General features: G+C 38.0%; 1 protein-coding gene across 3 annotated transcripts in view; it reads left to right on the top strand.

Annotated features, from left to right (window-relative positions):
• WDR48 (WD repeat domain 48) overlaps window positions 1–15118 on the top strand; it is a 33249-nt gene that overhangs the window by 4125 nt on the left and 14006 nt on the right. For 2 of the 3 annotated variants that reach the window (XM_064425563.1, XM_064425715.1), the window contains exons 2-12: window positions 4452–4592; window positions 5337–5415; window positions 5693–5775; window positions 5891–6020; window positions 9492–9580; window positions 10454–10555; window positions 10867–11091; window positions 12422–12496; window positions 12836–12938; window positions 13237–13334; window positions 14924–15031. In XM_064425563.1, coding sequence (XP_064281633.1) covers window positions 4452–4592; window positions 5337–5415; window positions 5693–5775; window positions 5891–6020; window positions 9492–9580; window positions 10454–10555; window positions 10867–11091; window positions 12422–12496; window positions 12836–12938; window positions 13237–13334; window positions 14924–15031 — 1233 coding nt within the window. Of the gene's footprint in view, window positions 1–4120; window positions 4335–4451; window positions 4593–5336; window positions 5416–5692; window positions 5776–5890; window positions 6021–9491; window positions 9581–10453; window positions 10556–10866; window positions 11092–12421; window positions 12497–12835; window positions 12939–13236; window positions 13335–14923; window positions 15032–15118 lie in introns of those variants that run through there. The other variant, XM_064425647.1, reaches the window with a different exon arrangement.

Genomic DNA, 15118 nt, shown 5'->3' with positions numbered 1-15118 from the left:
ATAATGAGTGGTTGTTTGTGCTGTTCCACTGCTGCTGTGGAAGATTCTTATTCTGGGAGCTTATAAAAGCTGCAGCAGTGTCGATGGCAAAGCTTTGGTTGTCACTAGAATATTTCACATGCCACAAGCCCTGCTCCTCCCAGCCCATGTGGCATAAAGCCACGCTGATCTATATCCCAGTTTTTGTGTCTGTGCTTTGCCCTGGCTCAGTGCTCTGCTGGAGGGGGCACAGCAGGGATGTGCTCCAGCCTGTCCTGCACGGAGCAGATGGCACTGAGGTGGCAGAGCCCTCGCTTCTGGGGGTCTGCACACCCCTTTCCAGGCAGAACCCAGTGCTTTATCTTCAGTGATAAGGCCTGTGTGCTTCAGGAGCAGAGGTGAATTTTATCACAGCAGTTTCTCCTCAACCACAATTTCTCTGCATTTATATTGTTTAGTTATGTTTGTGTACACACAGGCTTGAAAATATTCTTTGTTTTTATTTTTGTTTTGTATACTTACTAAATCTTCTAATATTTCTTCAGTCTATGCTAAGTGTCACTCAAAAACCCAACCAAACAAAGCACTTTCTCAATTTTTTCTCCCCAAATAAGAACATAATGGAGAAACACGTGTGGGTTCTCAGCAATCTTCCTCTGTTCTTATTAGTGAATGTTTTGGTTTTGTGGGCTTGGCTGCATGTCCACCACTCTTACACAAACTTCAGCTCTTTTACCCAACTTGCTGTTGCTTTTATTGATACACTTCAAATTCCCCATGCATTTCAGCTGACTTTCAACAAATAGATTTTGTGGAGCCCTTAATTTTTCCCTCTATGTTAGTATGGAATAAACACATTTAAGTACAAGCCTGGATGCTTCTGGTGTTACACCTCCCTTTCCAGAGGGTTCCATGTGGTGTGCAGCAAATGTCTCATGGGGTTGTTTTTAGTTCAGCCACATGTGCTGTGTGTCTTGTTCTAGTTTTGTTAATATGCAAGATGTTTATTTCAGCCTCAGTGACTGGTTAGCAGGAGTGGACCATTGAATATTTCTTTTTTGGCTGAGCAAATAAATTTATTAAGTATTTTCAGTGTAAACAGCTGACAGTTAGTTGGATATCATTAGATCTCCAAAATGAGTTGGAGAGTCCATTTTTTGCTGTAGCCCTTTTCAGCTCACACTGTTTTCAGGACAGATGGTTTTCTTTGTCCTTAGCCAGCTGCTCAAATTGCAGTGTTCATTTGGAGTGCTGATGTTGTGTTCCATCAACTTGCTGACCACAGAATAATTTTCCCTCATTTTGATTTTCTTTGTCTGTCCTTATAGTATTAGAAATCTTTAAAAAATTAACTAAAGAGTCCATGTTTAATTTGGACTAGAATTACTTTTATGATTGAAAAATATCTGTCACAGTTTCTCCATGTCACATGGAGGAAGTTACTATTACCTAATAAAATAAGGATTTCTTTTTCTTCTTACTGCTACTCCTTCAATTTTTAAGACAGTTTATCAGGACTAGTATACTATTCCTTCTCTGGACAGTAAATAACACTTTGTAAAATTCTGAGGAGAGTCAAAAATAGTTTGTTGAATTCTGTCCACAGTAGCAGTCACTGATGGGAAATTTTGTATCAAGCTCTTTTTGTTGTTTTGTCATATTTTTTTACATCAAAGATCTCCTGTATTTACACCACGAAGAGGAACACAAGATTTTTATCTTGTTTGATTCAGTTGTTACAGCAGTTATTTTCTCTAGTTTGTCACAGGGAGAAAGAAGGATGATGTTGGGTTTTCTGCTCAACTTCTGCTGAGATCTGGTTCAGATCTACCAGGGAACAATAACACTGGAACAATATAACCCCTCTCTTTATCCCAGTTTTTTTAAAATAAAAACAATACTTGCCAAGAGATGTTTGACTAAATTAACATGTGGAAGTCATTAAAGGCAATGGAGGACAAATTAACTTTGACTATTTCAATACTGGTAATAATGAGAAATGATTGTCAGTCTCCTCTGATTCTTTTTGTGAGGGAAAAACAGCATTTGGTTGAGCTGACTTTAATTTCATCAAGATTAATGTAGAATTATGACTCAATTTCCAAAGTCCTGTGAAAGTTTTAATCATATATGACAAGTACCTTATTTACTAAAGTAAGCCATCATTTGGGGATTTTTTTGCACTTTTAAATATTTATGGCTGTGTTTTTCTTGACTTCCTTTAAACTAAAAAGAAGTAACATCATTATGTGCAAAAAGCATCAGCATTATCATGCTTAGGTGACTAACATAGTTTGACATTCTAACTTATGAGTGGAATGAAGAACTCTCAAATTATACCTGAAAATATAACAAATATGGGAGGTGACTGACAGAGGAGGAACAAATCCAAAAATTGAGGATTTCTCAAAGAATATCCTGGTAGCATTTGGGAAAACAGGTGAAATGCCCTGCTGATCTTGAGCCTGATACTGTACCAGGAAAATACTGTTCTCTCTAATGAATAACATTCAATTTGATCTACTGATGTCTAGGTTTGTGTCTTAGCTGCTCACATTTAATATTTTTAACTGAGTGCTTTCATTGGTTTTATTCAGAGAGTTTGACAGCAATGTGAATTTGATGGGCATCCCTTTGCCTTGTGTTTGAATAATTTTAAACCTTAACTTTTGTACACATAACCTGTGTGGGTCTTTCAGCAATACAGCCATGATATGATTAAGGCCAGGTAAAGAGTGGTTCATGGATCTTGCTCCCAGCATCTCATAAAGAAATAATGCTTGAAGTGCTTTAACATGACACTTCTGCGTGGTTGATGGTGTCTCCTTTCAGCAGCGTCTCTGGAGCTGTGTGTAGGTGGAAACTTGAGCATGGATAGTGAGAATGCTATGGATGAGTCTGGAATGGGTGAGAGAAGCTGAAAGCATTGGAAATGAGGGCAATCTAAAACTGGGAGGAAGAGCTGTGGTAGTAAAAGGGCTGAGAGTGGCTGACAGAAGGTCTTAAGAGCATTTGGGATATAATAATACACTTTTGTAAATGTATTGTAGATATATAATTATGTATTATGTACATCACATTAATAATTGTAGTGAAGGACTTGTGGAATGATAATGGAGAGTGTTGAGACAAAGCTTCAGGAGGCTCTTAATTGTGATCCTTCAGTGTTGGTCTGTAGAGCTGCTGCAGCTGTTTCTCAACCAGAGAATGGCACTGGACATGTGTTTTCTGGATGCAGCAGTGCTCTGGCTCCTCAGTGCTGCCTGAGGATGGGATAATTTGATGGAGGTGTTTCCCACGTTCACAAATGGACCTTGCAGCTCTCATGGTACAAAATCTGAGCTGTAAATATACTTGTGTCAAATACTACTACTGTGATAAGGACCACTGAGCATCTCAATTTGTTGGATCTATTTTGTGTCACTGAGATCTGATCTGGAAAACATTTTCTTTAACACAGTTACTGGGGTGAAAAATAGCTTTCAGATCTCTAGACCAAGACTATTCCTTATAAGCATTTTCAAAACACGGGTGCTTGTGTATCCAGAAGATTCCTGTTTTGAGCAGCTTTGATTACACCAAGCATGAAATTTTACCTTGTTCTGATTATATTTTATAGAATCTGGGAAGCTGCATATCTAGCATCTTTCCCTACTTTTTCCTCAGCTTTGAGCTTTTTTTTCTGAGGGCTTTCCTCAGAGTAGTGTGTAAATCCAGAGATCAGGAAAGTCAGTGCAGTAGATCTGAAGAAACTGCAGTGTCTTAGAATTGTATTTACTGAACACCAGTAGTGGGGACTGCCATAGCCTTTCAGGGTCTCCTGAAATTTCCTTTTAGTTGTTCTGAACAAATACATGAAATAACCTTTACACACACTGCTGTCAAACGTGGAAGGAAAGAAACTAGTGGAATAATTTATCTGAAAGAGCACTAAGAGTTTGAGTTTCTTATTATATTGGTAGGTAGGTAGTTCTTAAAAAATTGGTTTAAAAATAATAGTGACACCTGTTGAATTTGAATCTGCAGTCTGTCAGTACTTTGTAAGCCATGGTGAACATATCCTCTCCTTTGTGAGGCTGGGAAGTGCTGGCATTGCAGCTATGGAAACTGTGGAACCCACTCGGGAAGTGACACACAGACTCAGTGTGTTCTAAGATCACCCAGAATGTGCACACACAGCAGGGAGTTGAACTGAGGATTCTCTGGGTCTAACTCAGCTTAAGTTGCAATGATTGAAAGAATTTTCTGGGCTCCAGTTCTATCACTGCTGAATCTTCTCTGCGACTCTTCCCCATTTTTGGGGACAAAAATGACTTTGGTGGTGCTGATAACTCTCAACTGAAAAAACAATGCTTGTAAAACTCTTCATATTTTCTACTCAAGAACCATACAAAGATGAAATTAGATGTTCAGATTTTATGGCCATGTCAATATCTTAATACCATAATTGGATTTATGCAAATGTGTTTCAGGTTTCCTATGTGATTAGAGATGAAGTGGAGAAGTACAACCGGAACGGGGTAAATGCACTTCAGCTGGACCCAGCATTAAACAGACTCTTCACAGCAGGGCGGGACTCCATCATACGGATATGGAGTGTCAATCAGCACAAGGTCAGTCAGCACAGCCTTCCTGGCTCTAAACCTACTTTTTTTCCAAGTTATCCTGCTGGTAAGCTGCCTACAGAGTTGTACCTGATGCTGTTTTTTAACAGGTGCCAATTATTGTGATCACAGAATCCTTTTGATGTTGCTTGTACTGTGGTATTGTATGTGGCATTCACATTCCCTGAAAAATTCCTTCACCCAGGATTTTTCTCCTGGGAAGCTGAGAAGCCTCAGAGAAAAGGAAAATATTTCTTATCTCATTTGCTTCTTCTGTATTTTGCTCGTCTGGAATATGTTTGGAGATTGTTTACCCACAGGTGATTGTTTCGTTGGGTTCTGGTGTGAGTTGTTTTGACTCTTTGGCCAGTCAGGGCCAAGCTGTGTCAGGACTCTGGAAAGAGTCATGAGTTTCATTATTATCTTTTTAGCCTTCAGTAAGTACCCTTTCTGTGTTCTTTAGTATAATTTAGTATAGTGTTCTTTAATATAATATAGTATTATAAAGTAATAAATTAGCCTGAGGACATGGAGTCATTTGCATCATTCCTCCCTGCCATGGGGATCTCTGCAAATACATTAATTGTACATAACTGTGTGGTTCTCACAAAAAGGGTTCTGGGGGAGTGATTTCAAACAACTCTGCACTAGGAAACTTTGAATCCATATGCAGGTTAAAGAAGGTACCACGACAGGACGTGATAGTCACAATCTTCTCTATTGGTGATGAGCTTATTTTTTCTTAATTTGCAGCAAGACCCTTATATAGCATCTATGGAACATCACACAGATTGGGTAAATGACATTGTGCTCTGCTGCAATGGCAAAACATGTAAGTACTTAAAAGTTTCAGAACTGCAGTATTCAGAAACTGCATAGAAGTAAATTATCTGCTGCTCTAATTATTTTGCATCTTTTCTTAGCGTGTAAAATTAATTTGTGATGTATATTTTAATTTTGGTAAATAGTGTAAGCAGCTGTTTTAATGAAAATTGAAATGTTATATAAATTGTTTTAATCTCTTTTGAAAAACAAATTAGAGTAGTACAAATATGCTCTAAAGTAATATATAAGCCATTAAAATTTAGTCTTTATTCTTTCCAATTTAGTGATATCTGCTTCTTCAGATACTACTGTTAAAGTGTGGAATGCACATAAGGGATTTTGCATGTCAACACTAAGGACGCATAAGGTGAAAAACATTATCTGTAAATACTGTGTGTGATCAGTGCCCTTCTTAAAATTATTAAGATGTGGACTTCAAAAGCATAACATTGATTCATATTGTTACTTTTATTTTATTGTAGGACTATGTGAAAGCCTTAGCATATGCAAAAGATAAGGAGCTGGTAGCATCTGCTGGGCTGGACAGACAGATATTCCTCTGGGATGTAAATACTCTCACAGCACTGACTGCCTCAAATAATACTGTCACAAGTAGGTACCTGGGGAGGGGAGGCAAATGCAATGCATTTTATTGAGTAGCATAATCTGTGAGGTCGGTTTAAAACTAGGGATGCCTTTTTCTATCTGTACATAAAAAATGGACAAGAAATTTGAAGGGGGGGTTTGTATGCATTCAGTCTATTTGTTGTGTTATGTAATAGCTGGAAATCTAGAGCAGCCAACAGTCATGGCATTTAGGATAGAGGACAAGTCTCTTTTGAACTGTTCCTCCTGAACTGTGACATACTGGTTTCTCTGAAACTTGACAGAACTTTAACTTGAGAAGATTTTAACCTCTAAACCAGCCTTTTATCGAAATGTTCTGTTAGCTTGTTTGTTCCTACATTTTCTGTGATTTGGGGTTGGTTTTTTGTTTGTATAGATGCTGAAAAAAACAGGAAGTACAGCTCCTAAAGCAGGATTTGATACATTTGTCAAATCTGTGAGAAGAATAGTTACTAGATAAGCTAGACTAAAAAGCACACAGAGAAACACAAAGCACTGATTACACATGAGGATAACAGACTGAGATCTGACTGACTAGAGATTGGAAGGCAAGGAGAAACTGGAGATTAATTCTCAATGTCACCCACATCTTTTAGGAAGTCACCCGTCCTGCTTCTCTCTCCCAGAAATGCATTACATAAATTGTGAGATCTTTCCTTTATACAGCAATTCCAACACTGCCTTGTTTAGACTGGTCAGGGTAGAGCTGGTTAAGTTGCTCTTCTGGGAATTGTCACACCAGTCTTTAGGTTCAGTTGGGTTTAAGTGAATAAAATAGATATGGGTTGTGGCATCCTGGTTTGTATTGGCTGTTTTACAGTTGATTTTTTGAGAAAAATCCAGTGTGACCACAGTGTACATTGCTGCCTGTTAGGTAGGTTGGAAAAATTGTGTTCCCAGTGATTCATCTTTCATTTTTTAGTTAGTTTAATGGACATTTAAACAACAACACTGGGAAAGAACAGAACCATTTTGCACACTGCCACACTTCAATTTCCTAAATAAGCCTATTGCTTCCTCAGTCGTGGGTTAGTAATGACTCCAGGAAAATCTGCAAAGCTAAAACTTGGAATTGACACACATATTCCTAAGACATTTCAGGAATATGTAATTCTGTAAGTAAGAAGCAGTTGGTGTGGGGGTTTTTATTTGCTGTATTGGGCTGATTTCCAAAGGTGTGTTTAATTTTATAGATTTGGTAGCTTCTGAAGCCAGAGGTGCATCTGCTGAGCAGAACTGTCAGTTTTTCATTTGTTGTCTAAAGAACTTTTTAATTCAAGCATAGCCTTGTGCTGACATGTCTGAGTAGTTTTGGAGGAGACATGGCTTTAGAGAGCTGTGTTGCACTGCAGAATCCTATTGGGATAGCACATGACTAAAGAGATCTACTTTATATTTCCCAGAAATATAAAATCCTTCTATTTCTTCCTTTTTTACTGAAAATAGAATTATTTTATAGCCAAACTTTGCTGATAACTGTAAGTTTAGCTGTCTTCTACTTCAACAAAGTGTTTTTGAAGGAAGAGTTTATTTGTGAGCTCACAGGAAAACTGAGTTGTGTGGTAATAAAGAAACATAAAAACATTTCTTATACACTGTAACAGTGATACAGAACCTAAATGGTTGGAGTGAATCAGAAATGGGGAGTACTGAGGAGCTGGTGCTTGTTTTGAACCCAGGATTAAATGGAAGTGGAGATATTGCCTCTAAGGTGACAGCGAGAAATTTGCATTTCTGGAGTAGGAGCACAAATATTTCGTAAGGGAGAGGAAGAGGAAGCAGAGGAGTTTTTTTCTTTCATTTTAGTGCTCTCCAGTAACTGTTTCTGTTGGAAAGAACACAATGTCCTCACAGAACCTATTTTCCTGAGTCCTTTCAAGCAGTATGGATTTTTCAGAGTACAAATGAATATTGTGCCTGTGCATTAGTTTTCTATCTGATTACCTACCTACACAAACCAGCATTAATAGGAAGCCTATTTCTAAAGAGTCTCTCAGTCAGCAGAGATGTAATTTAAATTAAGGGGAGATTTAGCTTTTGAGAGGTAGTCCCTCCCAGAAGGCAGTGGAGTTGAGCTTTGTTTTTCTTCTGGCATAAATTCTGCTTCTGTACATTTAAGACTCTCCTATTCCTGCTATCCAGCTTCTGATAACTTTGTATATTATCCTTTCCTAAGTTATGATTGTTGAACAGTGTGCCAACCTTCAAGAGTTTTCAGTTCTGTATCTTGCTTTCAGCTGTTCTCTAGGGACAGTGGAAAACTCACTGTATTTTAGCTCCAAATAATAGATTTAATTTGACAGTTTACATTTGGATGCTATAACCAGTGGCTAAGAGGACTCTGAAGTAAAGCTGCATAATTCTATAACAGGGTTGAAGAATATCCTGAATTGTAAGGGACCCTCAAGGATTATTGAGTCCCAATTCCTAGCCCTACATTTTGGACAATCCCAAAAATGTCACCCTGTGCCTGAGACTGTTGTCCAAATGCTCCTGGGGCTTTGGCAGCCGTGGGACCATGACAAAGCCCTGGGGTTCAGTGTCCCACCACCCTCTGGGGGAAGAACCTCTTCATGATTTTCAGCCTAAACCACCCTGACACAGGTTTCTCCATTGTGACAAAATATGGTATTAAATTATGGTATTAGATTACAAATCCTGTGTTGGAAACTTAGCTCCATCATAGAAATAAATCATTGTGTGAAGTTTCACATTTTTACTGGCCATGCAGTTTGTTGCTATTCTCAGCTTTCTTGGCATACTGATGGTATGGATTTGAGGCTTGATGAAATGCCCAATTGAGCTCTCCAAATAAATTATTTTCATTTGCTGTGTCTGTGCTTTTCTGAGTTGAGGGACTGGTACTTCAATCTCCAAAAGAGGGTTAGGCTGGTTGGTATAGAATTCCTCAGCTCTGATGGTAGGTGTGATGCTAAGGAGCTGCCATATGGTTTTCTCAAGTGCAGAGGTAGCATCCCTGCTCAAGTAACACATTTCAGTGCTGCAGTGTAACTTCTCTGCACTTCTGCTGAGCTAGAAGAGCCTTTAATACAAAATGTAGAATTTTACTGTTACTCAGTTTGGAAAAAATCTACACTTAAATCCAAATGCTGTCTGTTACAAGATCACAAAGAAGTGTCATATTCCAGTGACGCAGTTGAGCAAGAGTAGTTTGATGGCCCTGGCACAGAACTGTGGTGCCAATGGTCACTAAAATTGTAATCACCATAAATCTGAGGGGTTACTTTGTTTTTATGCAGCAGTAGATTAAGAATTGGAATGGGGTTTTCCCAGCACTACGCTGACTATAGCCTTTCTTAAAGCAATTCTATATATGGGGCAGAGTGGCACTATTTTCATGAGTCAAAGAGTATTAAAATACCAGTTTTGAGTCCATAAGTATGTTTTTCAAATAACAGCATTAAAATTAAAAATGTGAATTTTATTTTGAAATAGCTTCTTCCCTGAGTGGGAACAAAGACTCAATCTACAGCCTTGCAATGAATCAAATGGGAACAGTTATTGTATCAGGGTCCACTGAAAAGGTAAGCAAAATTTGGAGGGGTTCATTTCACTTCAGTTTGATTTCAGTATAAAGAGACAATTTTATTCATTTTCAATGTCATGTCTGTAGCAGCTTTTGTGTTTTCAATAGTGAGGGCAGACACTTCTCTTAAGTGGGAGTGTAAGTGTAGGATACAAATCCTGCCTCAGACTGAAGATGTGATGTATCCATAGAGCTTGAATACATAGGGGAGACAATCAGATCATCTTGTGTAACCCCTTTGTCAGGGATCATTACATTTCCCCACAAGAGCTCTGATTGTGAGGGCACATGACTCAGATGATTATCAAAACTGAAGCAGTTGCTGCAGGTAGGAGAGAAGGTGCTAGCAATTTGCAAGATGCCTGCAGGAGGTGGGAAATGAAGTGAGCTAATGAAGCTCAAGTGCTCCCAAGAGACAGCCCTTGCTCTTTGTTAAGGAAGTTAAAACAGGCTTAAGTCTCTGAGTTAGTTTCTTTTGTCTAATCTGACCTTGAGAGAATTTTATTTCCAAGACAATGTAAACCAGAAAACAGGATACACCAATGAAGCATCTGAGAGGACTCTCAGAAGCACATTTTATGCCCACATCACACTGTCCTGTTTCCAGTCACTTCCATCCTTTAATTTCTTTAAGACAGGAGAAGCCAGAGCAAATTCAATTAAAATCAGGAGAAGATCACATCTGTATATTAGAGCTGCATGAGATGAGATATAGTTATATCTGTCTTGTTCAAAAATATATTTTCAGTGATGATTGTCCAAATGTTTGGAATAAGGGCTGATTAATTTGGAAAGCCTTAATTTCTGCGGAGGTAGCACATTGGTGGGAAGACTGCTGTTAATGTCATTTATCCACTGTCTGTTTCCATAGGTTCTAAGGGTGTGGGATCCAAGGACTTGTGCAAAACTGATGAAACTCAAAGGGCACACAGACAATGTCAAAGCTTTGTTGTTGAACAGAGATGGCACCCAGGTATGTGCTTTAACCTGAAAGGCAGTTTACAGAGAGCAGAAATTTCAATCTGTTTCAATGTAATTATTTAATGTCATAGATTATAGATATTTAGTGGTTAAGGGGGGGAGGCTGATGGGTGAAAGTTTTAATTACACGTTCATCTAGGTGCGCAGTAGGTTTACATAAAATACTGGCAATCATGACTAGAGTTGTTACCCATTTAGTACCATTTTAGAGGAAAAATATAAATATATAAATCTTTTTTATGGGGAAAAATACTTTGAAATACTTCAGTAGCTGTTGATTGAAGTGTGCTGGTCGTTGCTCAGTGTCTTTCAGGCAGCTCTGACGGGACGATCCGCCTGTGGTCCCTGGGCCAGCAGAGGTGCATAGCCACGTACAGAGTCCACGATGAGGGTGTTTGGGCTCTGCAGGTCAATGAAGCCTTCACTCATGTTTATTCAGGAGGGAGAGACAGGAAGATTTATTGTACAGATCTACGAAATCCGGATATCCGGGTGCTGATCTGTGAAGAAAAGGCACCAGTTCTTAAGGTAATTGAGTTTAATTCAGAGATTCATACAATTCTGGGGTTAGGAATGATGGCTGAAGATCATCTGGTCCACTCCTCTCCCTTGCCCAAGAGCACTGGAACTTGGAACCTACATCAAGATGGGTTTTGAGTGTCTCCAATAATAGAGAATCTACAACTTGTGCCAGTGTTCTGTCACCCTCACAGTATAAAAGGATAATTTTATGTTTTCTCATGAAACGGTGGCTTGAGGTATTAATTGATTAAAGAATTCACATTTGGCTAACAAGTGTTTACGGTACCACACCTTCAGCAGATTGGCTCTGTCTCATAAATTACATTTAGGTTTAATTGCCTGAAGAAGATGGATGCCTGGCAGCTACTGAAAATGTGCAGATTGGAATATTACTGAAATTGAAAATGCTTTACACGCAGGAAGTTGGGTTTATCAGGCTCTAGTACATTTTTAAGAAATTGAGCTGGCGTTGCCAAGGTTTTGTGCAAAAGTGGATTTTTCTTAGCAGCAGCATATGTGCACAGGACTGTTTTAGAATATTTACATACTCATGGGAACCAGGAGTAAAGTTGTCGTGGGTTTTTTTTGAACATATAAACATGATATTTGTATGCACAAGTCTGACTCTTTCTGAGAGGCTGTTTTTGAATGTTTTTGCTGTCTCTAATGACATGACTTTGGAACCTGCAGGTGTGTAAAGAGTGTGCAATTGAAACATATACAAATAGATATGAGCAGTCTGGTTTTCCTTAGGAGTGAATTCTAGCTTAGAGTGTTAAGATAAAATCCTGGATATGTTAATTTAGTTCTGGAAAAGTCAGGATGTGAGATTTCAGTTCAAAATAGAAAATTAACATGCTGGTCAGCTGTACAGAGGTCAGGAGGAGCTTCTAATCTTGGCTACATTGATCTGAGAAATGTAATGTCAGAGCCAAATGTATAGAATTCTGCTTTTTCATTAGTATAGAACTTCTTACATTTTCCTATTAACCATAGGAAGTGTCTGAATACAAAGTAATTGAGAAAATAGTGTACTTGGGAAACTGTCCATTAGGCAAGATTGCATCATGCTGGAAGTAACTCTGTGTTAATACACACTGCATCTATTATTGCCCATGCCTAGAATTCATTTGTTGAATATTTGTAATAATTCCTCTGGATTTTTGGAAGTTTCATCTTAGCTACTTTTTGTTTAAACTTTGTGATTCTACAGTAAACTGAAATTAGTGCTGTTTCTGAGAGACTTGCCATGATAGGAATAGATCTGTACAAGACAACACTAATTATCAAAGGGAAACTAAGTTAAGCATGACTGAAATTTTGTTTCATTATTTAGATGGAACTGGATAGATCAGCTGATCCTCCTCCAGCACTTTGGGTAGCAACAACTAAATCCTCTGTGAATAAATGGGTAAGTGATACATTTTACAGTCTGTGAATACAATTGAGTAGTCATGGGACTTGCAGTCTTTGTGGGAACTGTTGGGCTGTTGCTTTCAATTTGACTGGGATGTGCTGTGATTTGTAAGCTTTCTTTAGAATAAATCATAAAATACTAATATTAAATTTGCTCAAAATGTGTGAAGCTTTGAATTACAGTCTTTGCTCTGTATTTATGATGCATTTAGAAATTATATTCCTTGGAGCTGGATAGTTAACATCTAAATAGCAGCATGGGCTGGCAGTTGTTACTCACAGATAAAAGCAAAGTTTATAGATAATTATGAATGTGTCATTTTTCTTTCTTTAGACTTTGAAGGGAATCCATAATTTTAGAGCATCAGGAGATTATGATAATGATTGTACCAATCCCATACCACCCCTGTGTACACAGCCTGACCAAGTTATAAAAGGTAAACAGCTGTTTTGCAGAGGACCTTGTAAAACCTGTTATCTTTAGCACAAGTGATGGAGCTTTAAGATTGACTCTGTTTTTTTAAAAACTTGATACTATGATTTCAACCAGAACAATGTGGTTATTGTCTATCCACTGTTGATTACAGTTAAAATAATGTTTAAACCTTAATGGTATCCAAGGTTTACACAAAAAAGTGAAACCAAAGAATAGCATATGTCATGTCCTGCACTTTAATTTCATATGATATTGGAAAAAAATTACAGTAGTAACCCTAATTCTTGTTTGTTTTCCAGGGGGTGCTAGTATTATTCAGTGCCACATTCTTAATGACAAGAGGCACATATTAACCAAAGACACAAATAATAATGTGGCATACTGGGATGTCTTGAAGGTAAGGATGTAATTTCAGATTTTCTACTGTTGGATGATTAATTATTTTGTGCCACTTTTTTATATATATAAATTTTTAATGTTTGAGATTTCTGTGGTAGAAAGTCAGTCATCTCTGTGTCTCAGGATATGATGCAAGGTTTGCCTTTAGAAAAAGGAGGGGGCATTTCTGAGCTGTTCTGTAGCTTTCCCTGATGTGAGGTTGATATCTGCATTCACCTGAATTCAATCCAGTATTGACATCTGCATTCTCCTGATGTTCACACCCTTGAATTTTTTCCAGGAAATAGTAATGTGTGTTTTGATGGGGTTTTGTTGCAAAGAGGGTTTGTGTTTGCTGGTAACTCAGGAAGGCAGGAAAAGGAACAGAAGGAAGCCTGGCTCCTGCCTGGTGTTGCCTGGGGAGACTTGGTGTGACATTTCTTTATGTTGGTTTACCCAATGATTGTTCTGAGGAGTGGGGAAAGAGTGCAGAGAGAAAGGACTCAAATCCCACATCAGTGAGATAATCAGCAATTTCTTCTCTGGCAAAAGCCTGTTAAATTCTAAATATTTTCTTCTTGAGCTATGGAGTGCAGCAGCCAAGATCAGTAATGAGGTAAAGCATGCTCAGCCAACTTACTGAGTTGTTGAATGAAGCAATAAATAAATTAAGTTGGAGGATGTAGATTTATACTAAAAATTATCTAGATTATTTTTGGAAGAGTTTTCTTTATTTCAGTCTGTATTTAAGTGTGCAATGTTAGATCTCAGGACCAAAGTCAAATGCTAATGGTAATTTTTACTTTCATTCAGGTTTTTTTTTCCCTTAGTAAGGCTGTGAGAAGTGTCACTTGATATATGTTTAAATACATACTCACTGTAGAGGGGTGAGATGCTTTGTCAGGTCAGAGTGTTGCTCCCTGCACTTGAAAGCTGAGACTTTATTGAAGATGCTGGAAGACTTGAGGAAGGTTTTCCTGAAGCTGCACCCTTCAGTCTTTGCTTCCTGTATCTTTTCCTGGATTTTGAGGGAAAAAATGCAGTCCTTAGTGTTTGCCTAAAACAAGTATTTCAGAATGACTCTGCAAGTGGATTATAATAATTTGGATTTTAACAGAATTACTTAAAGGACTTTTAAAGTAAAAGTATGAAAAAACCAGAAATAAAGCATCTGCACAGAAATTCACTCACTGCTGTTCCCATTGCAGTAGCTGAACTGAATTTGTTGCTTGATGTGCTGGAAATACTGGTGTTTGATGGAGTACTGAATATTGGTGCTGATGGGGAGAGAAATGACAGGGGCTATTAGAAGACAGCAGTCTACTCTGTGTAGGGAAAATATTTTCCAGCAGTCTGAAGTAATATTTCCAGACTTCTCTATTGGCTTGATGCCACTACCTCAGAGATAAATGAAGAATAAGAATTACTTACCATATAAATCACTGTTTGACTTTTTAAAAAAGATTTAACCTTTAACTTGGAGGTTTTTGGACTGCAATGCTCAGGGAGAGATCATCAGTCACAATCATTTTCAAGTGTGTATGAAAATCAAGAAAGTCTTGAGGTGTTGATATGACTCAGTACTTGTGCATTTTCTTTGGTGAACAGGCGTGTAAAGTTGAAGACCTTGGGAAAGTAGATTTTGAAGAAGAAATTAAGAAGAGATTTAAAATGGTTTATGTGCCAAACTGGTTCTCAGTGGACTTGAAAACCGGGGTGAGATACAGCTCCTACATCTGTTGCATTAATGTCATATTTCATATTTTTTCATATATTGTTTGTTCAAAAAAGGTTTAGTTTGTT

The sequence above is a fragment of the Passer domesticus genome, chromosome 1, assembly GCF_036417665.1.
Source record: "Passer domesticus isolate bPasDom1 chromosome 1, bPasDom1.hap1, whole genome shotgun sequence".
Lineage (NCBI taxonomy): Eukaryota > Metazoa > Chordata > Aves > Passeriformes > Passeridae > Passer > Passer domesticus.
This window is presented reverse-complemented; position numbering and strand designations above follow the sequence as displayed.